The sequence below is a fragment of the Ctenopharyngodon idella genome, chromosome 2 (genome assembly GCF_019924925.1).
Source record: "Ctenopharyngodon idella isolate HZGC_01 chromosome 2, HZGC01, whole genome shotgun sequence".
Lineage (NCBI taxonomy): Eukaryota > Metazoa > Chordata > Actinopteri > Cypriniformes > Xenocyprididae > Ctenopharyngodon > Ctenopharyngodon idella.
Window position 1 is genome coordinate 82,087 of NC_067221.1, and position 17,362 is coordinate 99,448.

At 38.9% G+C, this 17,362-nt stretch overlaps 1 protein-coding gene across 2 annotated transcripts in view; it reads right to left on the reverse strand.

The window, feature by feature from the left end:
* LOC127498311 (single-stranded DNA-binding protein 3-like) overlaps nt 1–17,362 on the reverse strand; it is a 77,905-nt gene that overhangs the window by 21,929 nt on the left and 38,614 nt on the right. For both annotated transcript variants that reach the window (XM_051867570.1, XM_051867562.1), the window contains exon 5: nt 5,676–5,765. In XM_051867570.1, the coding sequence (XP_051723530.1) occupies nt 5,676–5,765 (90 nt within the window). The remainder of the gene's footprint in view (nt 1–5,675; nt 5,766–17,362) is intronic.

Consider the following 17,362-nt stretch of genomic DNA (forward strand, 5'->3'; position numbering starts at 1 on the left):
AACAGATCGGCTCTTAAGTAATTGACAAAATGAAGGAAGGAAAATACTTTGAGGGAGAAACAGTGTTTTTTTTTGGAGTCTGTATGTGGTTGTGACCCATACTGATTACTGCCTCTTGACCTCTGGCCAGTGCTCAGACCTCAGACAAGCCCTCCTGCTGGTTTCAGAGGGGTCGAGGAAACCGTCCATCCAACATGACCGGAAATCTCCACACTGATGACCACCACAGCCACAGAACAACACATCTGCCCAGGGTACAACACTGACCCACCCACGTCAACAGAAATAACACCACTGAATGAAGAGGCACATTCAGAGTCGGAGCTGTGGATCGGCCGTCAGTATACATGTGATCATATACTCTTAAAAATAAAGGTTATTTATTGGCATCCATGGAACCTTCCCATAGCTCAAAATGTTCTTTATAGTGGAAAAAAGGTTCTTCAGATTATTAAAATGTTCTCTTAAAAATAAGGGTTCTTTATTGGCATCAATGGTTCCATGAAGAACCTTTAACATCTATGGAACCTTTCCATTCCTCAAAAGGTTCTTTTAATGGAAAAATGTTCTTTATAGTGGGGAAAAAAGGTTCTTCAGATTATTAAAATGCTCTTCACACATACATTTTTAAAAAATAAAGGTTCTTTATTGACATCAGTAGGATGGAAGGAGGAACCTTTTCATAGTTCCTAGAACTACTGGCTGAAGTACCCGGATTTTTCCGCGTTCGCACCGCAGGAACTAGTGACGATTTTAGTTCTAGGCACTCCTTTTGGGGGAACTAAATTAGATCCTACTTCAGAGTAGGGTCTAAACCAGCACTATAGGAACTATCAGTGACGTGAGTGTATGTTGATTGGTCAAACGCATGTCAAACAAATTTAGCACCCAGCCTTTTTAAAAAGTGTGTAAACATATTTACTTCACGAACATGGAAAACAGTGATAACGGCATTTACCTGCAGGGTTGTGTTCTTTTCTCCACTTCGATGAAATGCAATACTGAAAGTTGTCGTAGGAGATTTCGTCTCTTAGCCCCACTTTCTGCTCTTTCAGTCACATGAATTATACGTTTACATTCCATCTCCGTTATCACGAAACCCACGACACAACAAACACAGCATCTTCCATCCACCGTTTTTTAGCGTTTGTAAATGCCGCGCTTAAAGACGCTGCTGTCAGCCGCTTCAGAGTTCTTATTCCCGGTGCAAATGAAACCAGGAACATGTCCCGGAGGAGAAATTAGTTCTCGGGGAACTATCCTAGTTGTTAGTTCCTGTAACAGAGTTCGTAGAACTATTCGGTGCGAAAGCCTCCAAATTGGTTCTTCTATGGCATCGCTGCAAAAACCTTCTATATACACAAACGCTGGTCACATTTTTCAATACTTTTTCACAATCATTTCTTCATAATTTCTATCCTTTCTCTACTGTAAAATAAAAGTGGCCAAAAAGCATTTCATTTCATTCGTGACCGATGAATTTAGTGATACATGCACTCGTTTTAAAGAAGCATGCATGACTTATGTGCACAGATAAACACATCGGGAGTTTTTGAGCTGGTTTTTGGGAGATTTGGTTTCTGATTTAGCCGTGACCCGTCTCTAACCTCCCTGTGAGAGTGGATCGCTGCAGGGTCTGGCATGAGAGCTGCTCTACTGACTGTCCCAGAAACCATGCGCTGATACAACAGGAACACATGAGCATACGTGTGTTTTCCCTGGCCACCTGCCTGTTTCAGAGTGGGTCTGAGGGAGGATTCGAGGGTCTAGAAATGCTCAAGGCCTCTTTAACTCATGGCAGCGCTGAGGTCAGGACTGTTCATCACACCTCATCACACACCGCAGTGGAAGCGCTCTCTCTGCTAAACAGTCTTTGTCCTCGAGTAACACTCGTTCACTTCTCTTCCTCTCCACCTGACTTCCTAAAGAATGAAAGCAGGGGTGTGGGGTGTATCTGTGATCACACTGGCAAATATGTGCAGTTTTTCTATTATCATAATCAGTGTGATTAGAAAGATATTGGAAGCAGACAATATCAAGGCTTGTTATGTTTCCAAATTTTCTGCGCCACGTTTCAAAGTCCTGCGAAATGGAAAATTCCACCTGGAAACTAACCATTTCTAGTTGATTTGAAATATTTATTATAATACGTAAGTTCATTTAAATAGTTGTGCTAATAGCTTAACCTAAGTTTTAAAGAAAAAAATCCATTCCATACAATTCAAAAGTTTTGAGATTTTTTAAAGAAGTCTTAATATGTTCACCAAAATTGCATTTATTTGATGAAAAATACAGTACAAAACTATGGAAGCTTGTTTCCAACACTAAATAAACAATTAAAAAAAGGTAATTGTGACTTTTTATCTCACAATTCTGACTATTTTCTCAGAATTGTAAGATTTAAACTCGCAATTGCAAGATATAAAGTCAGAATTGTGTTTCATAAAATCAGAATTTCGAGATATAGAGTAGCAATTCTGACTTTTTTGAGTTATAAAGTCTTTTATAAAGAATTCCAAGTTTATATCTCATAATTCCAAGAACAAAAGTCAGAATTGAGAGACTAAAAAGTTACCTTTTTATTACCTTTTTTATTTTTTATTTCATGGCGGAAACAAGCTTATTCTGTAGGAAATAGAAATATTGTAAAATATTATGATAATTTAAAACCATGCCAGTGTTATATATATATATATATATATATATATATATATATATATATATATATATATATATAATCTTTTTCATTTCTTAAACTTAAACAAGTTTAAGGGTTTTTAGACTTTTAAACTTCAATGTACACAAAGATATTAAATGATTCAAGATATTCCAATGTACTCCATGGTACATAACTATGGCATTACTATGGTAAACATCCAAAAAATAATCACAATAGTACCATGGTACTTTTTGGTAAAAGTGATTTAAATTGTATATTATATTGTTTGGATGCCTAACTCGACTAGAAACATAAAATCCTAGATTGTAGCACTACTTTTTATTTAATCAACAGATACCATAATATAAATACTAATCTCTGCTATTGTATCGTTATCTGCATTACAAAAAAATAATCTAGTATGAACAAAAATTTCTATATTGTTCATCCCTAGTAAACAGATGAATGAACCCAAACCCACGGTCCTGTTCTCTCAATGATGCTTTAGAAACAGATCTAAGGAGCAGCACACACACACACACACACACCTCACACCTCTTCTCTCACTCCCTCAGCGCTGATCTGATATAAATAGCACTCCTCCGCTTCTCCAAAAATCTCCTCCGCACCTCTCCGTACCCTCCTTCTCCTCAAACCTTTCCCCTATATTGCTCTCCCAGCCCGTCCCTCCCCGTACAGCACAGATTCCAGACAGCGGTAGAAAGCGTCTCCTCCCTCGACTCTGCCTTATCACTAGCTCTGCCAAATGCCAGGCCTGTCCATCACTGAGCAAACGCTCCAGCACCCCCGCTGCATCATGGGAAGGGCTGTGGATGTGTACAAGCATGTTTGATTATGAGGCTACGTGTGTCCGTGCATGTATGTGTTGTAAACAGACGAGAATAAACAGAAAAAAGCTCTGACAAAATGTATCTACATCTCCACCTCAGGACAAGTAGAGGAAATTTTGATGCAAATTAAGAGGATTTTGAGTATTTCATAACTAGCGCCACCATTACTAACGCTCACACCGAGGATCAGGGATTTCAACAAAGCACTAATTGTTCTGGGTGCACCCATATTCAAATAAGTCACTTTATGGCGATAACTGACAAACGGCCAATATTAAAATTCCCTACAAATATAAAAAAAAAAAATAATAATTTTAAGTCTTAAAAATTACAAATAAAAACACAAAAAATGCTACAGGTGAATTTAACATTATAATGTACAGTGTGAAAATGGATATTCATTTTGAGATTTGCTTAAGATTAAATTATTAGTGATTTTAAAGATTAATTACAATTATTTTCAATTATTTCAATTTAATACGAACATTTATTTGACAAAAAAAAAAAAAAATCCAAAATCAGCCAATCCGTTAAATATTAATAATATATAAAACACTTTATTATAGGCCAATAACATGGTATTAATATATTTAAACTTCTCACATAAAAGGTCTTGTTGTGTTCTGCACCATTGCTTTGGCAAAGTATCTGGTAAATGAACTAAAATCCAAAAGCGCAATATGGCTTTATCCTCTAATCAAATAACAAAAGGCTGTGACTTAGCCTAATTAAATAAGTCTGTTCTTCAAAACAAAGTGCCACTCTGCTCACGAGATCAACTCGCGATCCAGTGTTTTACGCCAAAATTAAAGATCAACTGTATTTTCCGTCAAAATAAAAGCTCAAGGGTTTTTATATTATATATATATATATATCAGTTATTAGCTTTCAAATATAAAGAATTATCGGTTATCTGTATTGGCCAAAATGTTCTTATCAGTGCATCCCTTATTATTATTATTATTATATTCTAATTGTTTGGCTTCCTAAAACAGCAGTGTGAATATAATGTGGACTGAGACACTATATCACTACTAAAAAGAGGGTTGAGTCCCCTTTAAAGTTCAGGTACAAGTCGATTCACCGACTTTTTTCTTTGTTAAATTCGTACACTGAACATGGGTTGGAGCTCTTAATTTTGAACTTTCAAAGTGCACCAGTTTGTTTGTACTACTGACACGAATCCTAACTCAAATCGAGTGGCTTTTCTTCTGGCTGATGATTTAAAAAAAAAAAAAAAAAAGAATGGAAGGAATATATCTAGGGAACAGAATATCATAAAGACTTAGGTTTTTTTTTTTACTTGTGTGAGCAAGTACCGACTTAGCAACTGTTAAAAACATCCCAAAATCCTTAGCAACTGCAAAGAAACCCCAATAGCATCATGGCAGCAAAGTTTCATAGACGAAAGAGCTGTTTTTCATAGATGAACACCACTCATGTTTTCTTCAGAACAAGAACAATCTAGTTTAAACTCAAAGTTGTTATATAGGCATTACTGATCTGTTTTCATTCAATGGAACAAAGCACTGATCAGAGAGAGAAAACTGTAACTGTCCACTAAAGAAAAACACAGAGTATAACACCTGCATGAACACAACACGGCCTGCAGTATGGAATGAATAAAGCCGCAAGCAGATGGATGGAGGGATGATGAAGAAAGAGAAGGGAGGATCTTAGCAGGGAAGAAAGGAAAGGAAAAAAAACTCATTGAGAAGCACATGAAGAGTGATCATCTCATTCAGTCTCTCTCTCACACTCAGTTAAATATGTTTTGTAACACAGATTGAATTGATCATCAGTCAGCAACTGTTTCCATTGACTCATTATCGGAGCCAGAAACATCCTAACTCCGGATCTTATCCGTGGCCATCTCAAAGACTTGTAACACAGCTCCAGAAATGAAACTACAGCTAATTCCACTAACATTTAACACTCTAAACCTCCATCTTACCATTGGACGGTGGAGGACTTTTTTTCCAGTGTGGAAAAAAAGCAAAGTTCGGAATGATCTGATAGCAGAGCTCCAGGCTGCTGTCAAGCCGCCCACATGCACAGACAGAGAGAGAATGAATGAGTGAATGGATGAATGAATGAAGCGCAGGCGTGACAGGGTGATGAATGGAAAAGTAGGCGAGGAAGAGAATGAAACCAGCTGTGCTTACCTGAAAGAAACCAGGGGGCATGGGTCCGCCTGGCATGCCATCGTTGGGGGGCATGTTGCCCATTACAGGGCTGGGAGCTGCTGCTGCACTCTGGGAAACAGAAAGAGGGAACCAGTTAGTATAGAGATTTAGGAAAAAATCCAATCGGAAGTGAGCATGCCCTATGCCCTACTCACTCACTCATTGAAGTGGGCACTTTGTATACAGGGAGCAGGGCACTTGTGTGTCATAATGAAGCCGTTTGGAACACACTCAGTGAACAGAGCAATGAAAGACCACGTCATTTCCTCATAAGCTTCACATGGAACGTTACCACAACAGAAGCTAGGCAGCGACAACAGAAATATCTTATTATTGCCGTTAACTTAATATGAAATGCATGACGAAAATGTGTGTAATACATCATAACAAAACAAAACTTTAACTCCAACTCTCCCGCCATATCTAGATTTAAAATGAATCACGAGGACTTGTCACCCTGGGTCACATGACCATAAACGATTAAATTACTTCCTTGAGTCGGCACCGATAGCCTCGTGGGCAGCACCGACATATAGCACAGTTGCTTTTCGGGCGTCCTGAGTTCGAGTCCCGGCTCATGGACCTTTCCCAATCTCGCCAAATCGTGTCCCGTGGGGTAAAATCTGTGTTTTTTGGCGGGGTTCCCCTGGTAAAATTAGCATTCCAGGGGCTAAATATCACGGTATTGGGGTCTCTTCAACCCGTGGACATGAAAAACAACTCGCGGCAACAGTGTTACAGTTGCCCAATTCTGCGGGAAAACCACAGACTTGGCAACACTGGTTATGTATATGTTTCCCCCCATTGTTCATTCAAACATACCTGATAGGGAATATTGTTTTAATTGGTAAATCACATAATAGAAATGATCTTTTTTTTATAACTGATAACATTTTGATAATATAAATATGTCCTTAATTAAATTCAATTTAAATATTTACAAAAAAAAATTAAAATTATTTGTAATATTTATTTAAATAAATGAATAGACTCATTAAGATAGGGTCCATTAAAATTCATTCAAGTGACAGTAAAGACATTTATAATGTTGCAAAAGATTATATTTCAAATAAATGCTGTTCTTTTGAACTTTTAATTCTGAAAAATAAAAAAAATCCACAAAAATATGAACCGTTTCCAACATTGATAATCATAAATGTTTCTTGATCATCAAATCATCATATCAGAATGATTTCTGAAGGATCATGTGACACTGAAGACTGGAGTAATGATGCTGAAAATTCAGCTTTGATCACAGGAATAAATTACATTTTAAAATATATTTATTAAATATATTTAATAAATAGTTTATTTAAATTGTAAAAATATTTCACAATATAACTATTATTTTTTTATATCTAATAAATGCATTATTCACCCATGCCAATAACATCAAAACAACCAAAAATAGTGGATGAAGAAATTAAATGTTTATATATCTGTCTTCTTACAAAACAAAAGCAGACGCGATACAACACAAGACCACAAACTAACACTATAGGCAGAATCTGTGTTAGAGTTTGTCTAATTACCGCAAACAAAGCTTTTATCTGTACAACATCACTACACGGCTCTAAACCAGAGCATAATGTAAGTATCAGTGTGTAGTTAATACACAAGTAAGATCACTCTCAGTAAACCCTCACTTGAAAACCTGACGCTTATTTGCATCAGAAAAAAAGCGGCTGCACTACAGCACGGCTCTTGTGTATCTGTGTACATACTTCCCCTCGTAAAAGGGGCATAAAACAAGCAAACAGAGCGAGAGGAGCCTCGAGTGGAATCTCCTGAGCCAGTGGAACACTTAGAGACTGGGGCCCCTTTCCTCCGCTGGCCCCGTTCCCTCTCAAACCTCTTTAACAGTCTGCTGCTGCTGGGGGCTTCTGTGTTTGCCCTGTTCTACCACAGACAGAGAGAAGACTTTGTGTGTGTCTGTGTATGTGTGAGTGAAAACGAGAGAAAAGGAGACTAAACAAGGAGTGAAACAGGGGAAGATAAAGGAGAAAGTAGGAGAAGAGAAAGAGAGGAGGATTACAGAGCAAGAGCTGGCAGTCGGCTCACACACTCCCTTCCCCCTGCTGTAACTCAAACCTCTCTACGGTCGTCGTACAAACAGCTACGCCACCTCTGACCTCACACACACACACACACCGACTCATACACGCAGAACCCAGTAGGGTCAGTGGGCAAAGCTTATCCCACATGACTCCTCCCATATACTCCACAATCACAGACTAGGGCTGGCCGACATATTAAATACTCACTGGTGATAAGAGGCAACATCGTGATGACTTTAATGTGTTTTTTATTTGTCAATTAAGTTCCTTTACAAATATGGCAGCTCTAAGACTGTGATAATGTCATAAACTTCAGTAGCAAAAACACTTTTAAAGTTGGCGAGTTTGATTCATTTCTATGAAGTCGATTTAAACGGATCGATTCAAAATTATGATTCAATAATTAAACATTTGAGTGCCTGTAATATATTCAATATTCAAAATGATTATGCTGCTGGGGATATAAAATAAAAGTTAAATTTAAATTATGATGATTTTAATGTGCTTTTATTAGGCCATTAAGTTTTATAAAGACTGTGTCATTAGTTTCACAATGTTAATTTAAACTTCAGTAGAGAAAGTGTCATTAGATTTGACAAGACTGATTCATTTAGTTCGAACTGTCCTTTTCAATGAATTAATTCCAAACTGAATGAAATAATTCTCTGATTTGTTGGCATCATCACTCAAAAATGTTAAAGTCGGCATGAAATGAAAATTCACTTATTTTCTAAATGAATGTTATTGATCTTATTGTGAACAATTCATCCATGCATAAGTTTAATTTTGTACAATATTTGTTGCTGACTTTAATCAAAATGTCATAGCTTGATCTGCCGGTGAAAATGCCAGACTTCTCTCAGGTGGCACATGCCAAGCTTTTCCAACCATTTAGTCCGCTAAACCCGTCCGCTGCTTACAATCAACTGCAAGTTCACATTCAGATCCCTGCTTTCAATCAACAACCGATGGATTGAAGAAGCCGCTTTTCTTTTTGTCTTTTTCGATTATCCTTTTTACCTGGATGTATGTCACAACACTGAAGAAAAGATCTGATGATGCTTTTGTAACATCGTGACTTTAAACTTCAGTTACAAATATTTGGCAAGTTCATTTAATTTCTCTGAATTTGTTAAAACTGCCCTTTTCAACTAATTCTACACTATGACTCGCTGATTCGTTCGCATAATCACTCAAATATTTAAACAGATGAGTCGACCGTTAACAGAAAGTGTCACTTTTCGTGCAATAAAAAAAAATTACTATCTTTCTCTTTCAGCTGCTTCCCGTTAGTTAAAATGATTATGTTCAGACACTAGCGTGTGTCATTATATTATTAACATTCTAACAAAATCAAGCTCAGTGGAGTTAAGCAGCATTATGATGAACTTAGGTTACAGATTGTAGATATATGTGGGCACTCAGTTTTTCCTGTCGTTTCATTCATTTGGCCAAAAGCTTGTGTTATGAAAGATGAAGCGTTACGCACAGGCTGTATTGGCTATGACTAGACGACAAAGACACTCTTCACGACTCCTCAAATACATAAAACATTAGCCTGTACACACATCACGTTTTGAATAAAGAAAACACTGTACTTATTTAAAGAACCAGTTCTTTATTTACTCTTACACTACACTAATCTGATTGGTTAATCAACGTTCTAAGGTGTGCAATTATTTTCAGGGAAACACACGGCTAAAGTAGTTCCAGGCAGGTTTTGACAGCATTACAGTTCCGTATCACTTCGTCAAATGATTTCAGGTCTTACAACTAAAGAACCAAAACCACAACGACACTGACCAAGCAAATAAATATAGTAAATAATAGGATAAAAATGACCAATTATTTCCATGTTTTTGCCACCAAATCACGTTTTATTATGTACGAAAAGCACACACATACAGTACGGACACACACTCTTACAGAGACTTGTTGTCAGCGCTGCTCTGACGATTTTATCAGTAAAATAGTTTAAGAACTTAAAAGCTACCTGACATTTCTCACTAGCGAGGAAATAACGTTGCTGTTCTTGAAGCAGATAAACTCACAGTTTCACTGTTAGTAGAGACACTGCAGCCGAACACTGTTGAGAGACGTGCAGACTCAGGTAATTCACATATGCTTAATCTCTCTAATAACTGCATTAATAACTGCATTATTCTGCTATCAAGGCTCAAGCCTCCATTACTACATTACAACGGAGATGTGGGATGGGATGTTTAGAAATTAGTCCCACACACAAGAGTGTTTTAAGAACAAAAACCTGACAAATGTCTTGAAATATGACATCTGAACAATGTTTTGAGGTGTGGTGACCGTAGTATAAGCGGAATAATTGACACCGGGCCGTTCAGATATTGAAAAATAACGCAGGTGTGCATTATTTTTCTAATAATTTAACGGCCCATAGTCAATTATTCCTTAATTGCACTGCAAACAAGCAAAGACGTGCAGGACTTTATTGAGGATTGAGGCGGTGGAGCTTCTGTATGAGGTTTACTGACAGTTTGAGGAGATACGAGGTTTATTCAAGCTCTTGTATGAAATATAGGCAAAAAATAGTTATTAATTATTAGTTTTTTTCCTAATGAAACCATTTTCGGAACAGTAATGTTACAGAAGGAACGCATGAACAAATGTTCTGCTTGGAGTGAACCGATTGATTTTTTTTCCCCGTTTTTAAGCCATGACGCAAACACACTCATGAGGCAGGAAGAAGGACTGAGATTGAGTTTGCTCAACCCTGTAAACACACACACACACACACACACACACACACACACACACACACATTGTGATACTGGCGGCTGGTACCGATCCAATACTCAAGGGAGGCGAGTGTCTGTGAACAGGGTCTGGTTCCCTGATCCGCCTGAGATCTGTGGCTCTTATAGAGCTGTTATACAGCATCACCCCCGAGCCACACACACACACACACACACACACACACACACACACACACACACACACGCCAACCCAACCAATCCCAGCTAACACAGCAGTGCAGGGGGCGTGTGGTGAACCGTAACCCGGGGCGACCAGAGAGTATTAGCGCTCGGGCTCCAGCTCTTTTACGAGGAGAGAGAGAGACTGCGGTGGCTAGATATGGCTTCACACACACGCTTAAACACACACAAAGCACTGTGTATACTGCGGACAGCAGGGAGGGACACCAGAACTGCAGTGTGTGTGTGTGTGTGTGTGTGTGTGTGTGTGTGTGTGTGTGTGTGTGTGTGTGGAGTAAAGTCCTGTGAGTAAGATGCGGCTCTGTTCAGGTGCATAAAGAGAGAGTGAGGAAGAGGGGGAGAAAGAGGCCTCCTTCGTCTTGTTGCCATGACAACTCCGACCTCAGCTCTCCCTCTACAGTGCCATTAAAACCCTCAGGCCGTCAATCATCCGCCAGTAGGGAGAGCGTGTGCCTGTGTGTGTGTGTGTGTGTGTGTGTATGCATGTGAGAAGGGAGGGACCAAGCTTTTCAGCGCTCGTCTCGTTGCTCACTGATTACTGCCATCATCTCATCAACCCATTAAACAGCAGCTCATTTCGGTATACACACCTCTACACCAGCCGCTAAATAACAGTACTCATGTAAACATAAACATACACACACACACACACACACACACACACACACACACACACACGCTCTCTCGGGTATTACGCTTCAGCACGGTACTCAATACCCGCTGCACAAGTAAACAAACACTCGAGCATGCTCGCATAAACACTTGGGGTTTACGTCTCAACACCAGTTGCAAAACTAATATTCGACACCCAGTTGACAGAGCTTGAGAAAATACACACATGTGGCTCTTACTGAAAGTACTGTGAGTTTACCACAGTATAGAACTGTGTGTCTACCATATTCATATACCTGACCTTAGCAGGGTGCAAAAGAATAAAAAATTACTAAGCATTTGTTTAAAGGGGACCTATAAGTGTCTTCCTATAAGTAAGAATGTGTCTGTGAAGTTTCAGCTCAAAATACCCCACAGATCATTTATTATAGTTTGTCAAATTTGCCCCTATTTGGGTTTAAGCAAAAACACACCGTTTTTGTGTGTGTCCCTTTAAATGCAAATGAGCTGCTGCTCCCCGCCCCCTTTCCAGAAGAGGGCGGAGCTTTAACAGCTCAACAACAACAAAGCTGGAGAATCTCACGCAGCCAAAATGAGGATTGTCAGTAACGGTGTTCAGCCTTACATTGTTCAAACCGGAGTCGACACTGATGGAGAGACTCAGGAAGAAGTTACAACTTTTAGACGTTTCTGAATGGTTAGTGGATAAATTTATGTAGTTGCTGTGGAGTTGATTCAACTCATCCACTAGCATGTGCCGTCATATTAATCTTTTGTGTTGAATTGACCCTCGTTTGTGAAGCAGTCCGGTGTAAAATGACGGCATGTCAACAACACTCTACTACAACAACTCTTCCTCTTCTCTAAAGCAGCCCAACATGGCCACACCCCCTTTGTTGTGTGTTTCCTGGGGGGCAGGGTTTATGTAAATTTTAGGGTTAGTGACGTCACCAACCCAGGAGGAAGCTCGTTGTAGTCCCTACCAGCCGTTTGTTGTAGTCCTTAAATGTCTCTCTTTTTTGTTTGTTGTAGTCTCTCTTTACATTGAACTTTGAGTGTCGTAACTTTGCAGATGTTGTTTATGTTCAAACAGCAACATTACACACTAACTAAAGTTAAAAAAGTGAAATCATAATCAACCACCCCTTAAATAAAAATAAAAGCATATTTTATTTATTTATTTTATCCATCCATCCACCTTTCTCACATTCTTGCTTGGACTGGTGGTCCGTTTTTTTTCCCAAAAATGTACATATAAGAATTTTAAATATTAATTTTGGACAAAATACGACAATATTGTAAGGTGTAAGTAAATAGGGTGGGGGAATATCTATATTTCAAAGAATTATCATCATGATATTGTCCAGAAATTATGGAGTTGCTGTAGCATCATTTCCAAAAATGAAAGAAAGAAAGAAAAAAGAGTGAAGAAAAAAGGTAATACCAGTTTTTTATACCAATACAGTTTATTTATTTAAGTTTTTTTATCTCGTTTTTTGGCATTATATCTTTGCAAAACAGTTCCTACACACCACACTCCCACTCACAAACATACAGCTAAGAATCTATACTTGATAAAAACACCACCAAGACTGCTCCTCTCATTCATTTACATTTCAATCAGCCAGAAATTCAGTCAATTAAAACTTTAAATATCTAAACGTTATTGGGCCGAGTAGCGAGACCTGTGGCATCCCTGAATGCCTGGCTCCTGTAAATACACTCTTCTTTGACGAACGGACCTCCAAGCAGCTGTGCAGTTTATTAAAAATGATTCAGCAGGCAAAGAGCAAAGTGGGAGGCGAGGATCAGACCCTTCAGCTCGGTCCAGCATCCTTAACCTTTGCACATCTCCTCCTCTCCAACTCTCTCCTGACGGCAATCTCTCCGGTGGCTTCCACATCCTTGCTTTTCTCTCATTCACGTTCCCATCTCTCTTGTACTCTCCTGTGCAGCTGGAGTTGAGTCTATAAAGATTAGCTGGAGAGACCTGCATGCATAATCAAGCTGAGGACAGATGTGTCGTTAACCGAATGGGAGATGTGCGTGTGTAAGAAGCTGTGAAGGAAAGTGAAGTGAAAGTCGGTCGTGAGGTGAGGCTGGTCCACTAACTAAAGCTGCTCCGAGCACAGAGGAACCAGAACCTCAAAACCTCCTAAAACCAGTTTCTATAAGTTGTGGAACAGCTTCCATCCTAAAATGTAGACTGTTTGTTTTTACTTAGAAGTCATATGTGTAGTACTGTGGCAAGAATTAGCCAAATAAAGACAAATAGCATGTAGTAGAATATAAAAGGATGAGTGCAATTAATGAGAGGCACTAAACAGAATTAAACTTAAATTTGAAATAACAGTGGAGAATAGACCATATATCACATTTTGAAACTTTTTTTTGTTGTTGCTGCACTATGGTAAAACCCAGGAAAAAAGAAGAAAAAAATGTCCACTTATACGAACAACAACTAACCACCAAATCCCCATAGCTTGTGGACATCCTTCGAAATATCTTAAAGCTAAGAGAGACACACCATTCTCATCCATATTCGTCAATACAAATACAATCGGATGGAAGCACATGCATCCCATACTGACAATCTTCTCCAAAACAGTTGCTAACATGTGATAACTGAACTAGTGTCAGCAGGTTAACCAAAGCTGAAGCCAAAGCACGTTTATCTGGGAATTATGTTCAGTTCAGACCTGCGGCCTGGAAACGGTTTTAATGCAAACCCACTAATGTCCCCGAGCATGTCCGTTCGTTCACATGAGCCTCACATGCCAATGAGCGCTGACCCACTCGCTATCACCTTCCACAGATAAGACACGGAGACAAACACCTGTATGGGAAAACACACAGCAGATTCCATCTCGGCAAACTTAACTCCGGCGCTGTGAACTACTGCTAATGAGGCTAACGTGCTGAAGTACTCTAACAGAACAAGAGAGAGAGAGAGAGAGAGAGAGAGAGAGAGGTGAAAGCCAGGCCTTGTAGCCTTTCATTAGGCCGGTGACAGCCCCACAGGGAGAATACTATGTCACAGACCTCTGTGAAACAAAAGAAATGAGGGGACAGAAACGGCTGCCAAGACCACACTGCTAATTGGAGATAATTAATGCCATTAATTAGGCACTGAGAGGGAGGGAGGGGTGGAGAGGGAAGCAGTTATGCAGAAGAGAAACAGGAGAGGGACGGAGAACAGTACCGGGAGAGCACCGAGGAGTTTCTGGTTTGCGCTAACAGTGTCTAATTCCTCTGTGACCCGGGTAAGAGGGGGGTCGATGGCACCTCGGAGCGCACCTTTTGGCCCGCGGAAAATCCGCAATGCAAAATAAGGCAGTGCACTTTTAAACTCGTAGATGCGGGGAGAGTTACAGGCAATGGCCCAGCTAAAAGATACACGGAAGGAGTAAAACAAGGTATATTATGTACAGTAACACTGGTTGCTCCCTCAGTCCACATACATTCCAGTGAGTTTATGTAAGGGATAATCCTCCGCTTCGCGTCAGGTGGTTCTTTACCTCCATGTTGTGCATTAAAATCATTTAATGCACTGCTAGCCATTGATTATCCCACTTATACCATGGTCATTTGCCAGCACTGACAACTTAAAGAGGACATATCATGAAAATCTTTTTCCGTGTTTAAGTGCTCTCATCGGGTCCCCGGTGCATCTACCAACCCAGAAAATGTGAAAAAGGACAACCCAGTAACTTTGTTTTGGTAAGCCTTTCTCTGCAAGCATGTGAAAAAACGAGCCGCTCAGATTTCGCTCCCCTAGTGACGTAGGAAGGGGATCTTCTTATAATATTATTATCAACTCCACAGCAACTACATAAATTTATCCACTAACCATTCAGAAACGTCCAGTTTCATTCTAAAAGTTGTAACTTCTTCCTGAGTCTCTCCATCAGTGTCGACTCCAGTTTGAACAATGTAAGGCTGAACACCGTTACTGACAATCCTCATTTTGGCTGCGTGAGATTCTCCAGCTTTGTTGTTGTTGAGCGACCAAAGCGTGAGCTGTTAAATCGGAAAGGGGTCCGGGAGCAGCAGCTCATTTGCATTTAAAGGGACACACACAAAAACAGTGTGTTTTTCCTCACGCCCAAATAGGGGCAAATTTGACAAACTATTACTAAATGATCTGTGGGGTATTTTGAGCTGAAACTTCACAGACACATTCTGGGGACACCAGAGACTTATATTACATCTTGTAAAAGGAGCATTATAGGTCCCCTTTAATAACTTATTTATAAATAAGAGCCATGCAGTGTACAAATTTACCATAGCGATTTTAAAAGTTCTGATGCTTCGTTACCAAGTAGATAAAATTTAGTTTAAATAAAATAAAATAAAAATATATTAAAAGTTAAATGGAAAACAAACAGCACAAAATTTACATAAAAATATGATTTTTCTTTTTATTGGATTTGTGCATTTTGTTATGTAATAGATCTGTTCATGCAATTAATGTTGATAAACAACAGTGCCAAAAAAACTACTCAACTGCTCATAATATCTTCACTAATTGAAAAACGTGAAGAAATATCTAATTAACTGAGAAAAACACTTGAAGGCTACATGTCACTGTTTTGACTGAATCTTTTAATGTGTATAACTACCATAATTATAAATAAATATATATAAATAATTTTACAATTGTCGATACTTCAGTAAAAACGAATACTAGGTTAATTAATGTAAGAAAAGAGTCCTCAAAATAATTACGTAAGACAAATAAACAGTCGTCAATACAATAAGAACAAAGAATTACAAACAAAACGGACAAATAAATACAACAGAACAAAAATACATATGAAATAAACAGTGTTTTAAGTTTTTCAGGAAGATGTAGGCTACTAATAGTGGTATTCAGATTAGTAATAGCCTATGACAAGAAAAAATAAATAAATAAATGTATAATAACACTGCATAGTCTTACTGTACACATTAAATATAGAATAAACACTTTATTAAAGCTACTTAAGTTATTCAGTCAAGATTAGTGAGTGATTTTCTCTGTCTTTTGTTATTTGATTATCATTAATGACAGACAAGCAGCAGGTTTATTAGGCTGCTGTCACTTTAAGAGCTGCACGGATCCAATATACTGTTACTCGCGTTTTCTTTCTCTACTGTGTATGTTTATTTAAGACATAACCCACGTGAATACTCTCCAAAAAGGCATTTTGACAGTTTTGTGCGTATGCGCTCAGGTGCGTATCCGCACACAGAAAGCCGCCTGGGGAACAGTGTCTCTTTTGCGGCTTAATGCGCTTTTAATAACACTATTTAATATCAAACAGTCCCGCAGTTTAGCGACAATAGACTGCATTTTACACTCACTTATTCAGCTGATTTGGATGTTAAGTTTGGGCTTTTAGGGAGGAATGAAAGCGCACCACTGTGAAGGAAAGGAAGCTGCGCTGGAGGGAATGTGGCACAATAATCGTTTTACGTCAATTATATTGTTTTCATAAGCGTTGAAAGCCAAAATCGAAATCAAAAATCAATTGCGATTAATCACACAGCCCTTATCTTTTGTGTTTCACAAAAGAAGAAAAACCCATACAGGTTTGGAGCAACATGAGGGTGAGCAATCCCATAAATTCTTCAACAAAAATCTAGCACTAATACTTTAAGAACAACCGCCTGGCATTAAAATCTTCTTTGGCCCTGATGCGAGACTGCAGATGAAGTTGTCAGGGCTTCCTCTCGGCAGCTGGCAGCCTGCGAACAGGCACTTGCATGTCATTGGGGCAACCTGCACCAGCGTCTCCATGAATAAATAACAACACACCTCAAAATATCCCTGCAGGCCATGCCACACACCACAGCACATACAGCTTTATCACTCCCTCAATGTCATGGAATTTCATCCCTCGCTCTCTCTCTCTCTCTCTCGCTCTCCTCTGTGCTGGTGCGTGTGAGACAGCGTTACGCAACGAGAGGCAAAAGTGTGTTGTAGGGTGTGTTAGGCATTAACTATACATTTACAGTGATCTTTGTTTTCCTTTAGATGTTTAAC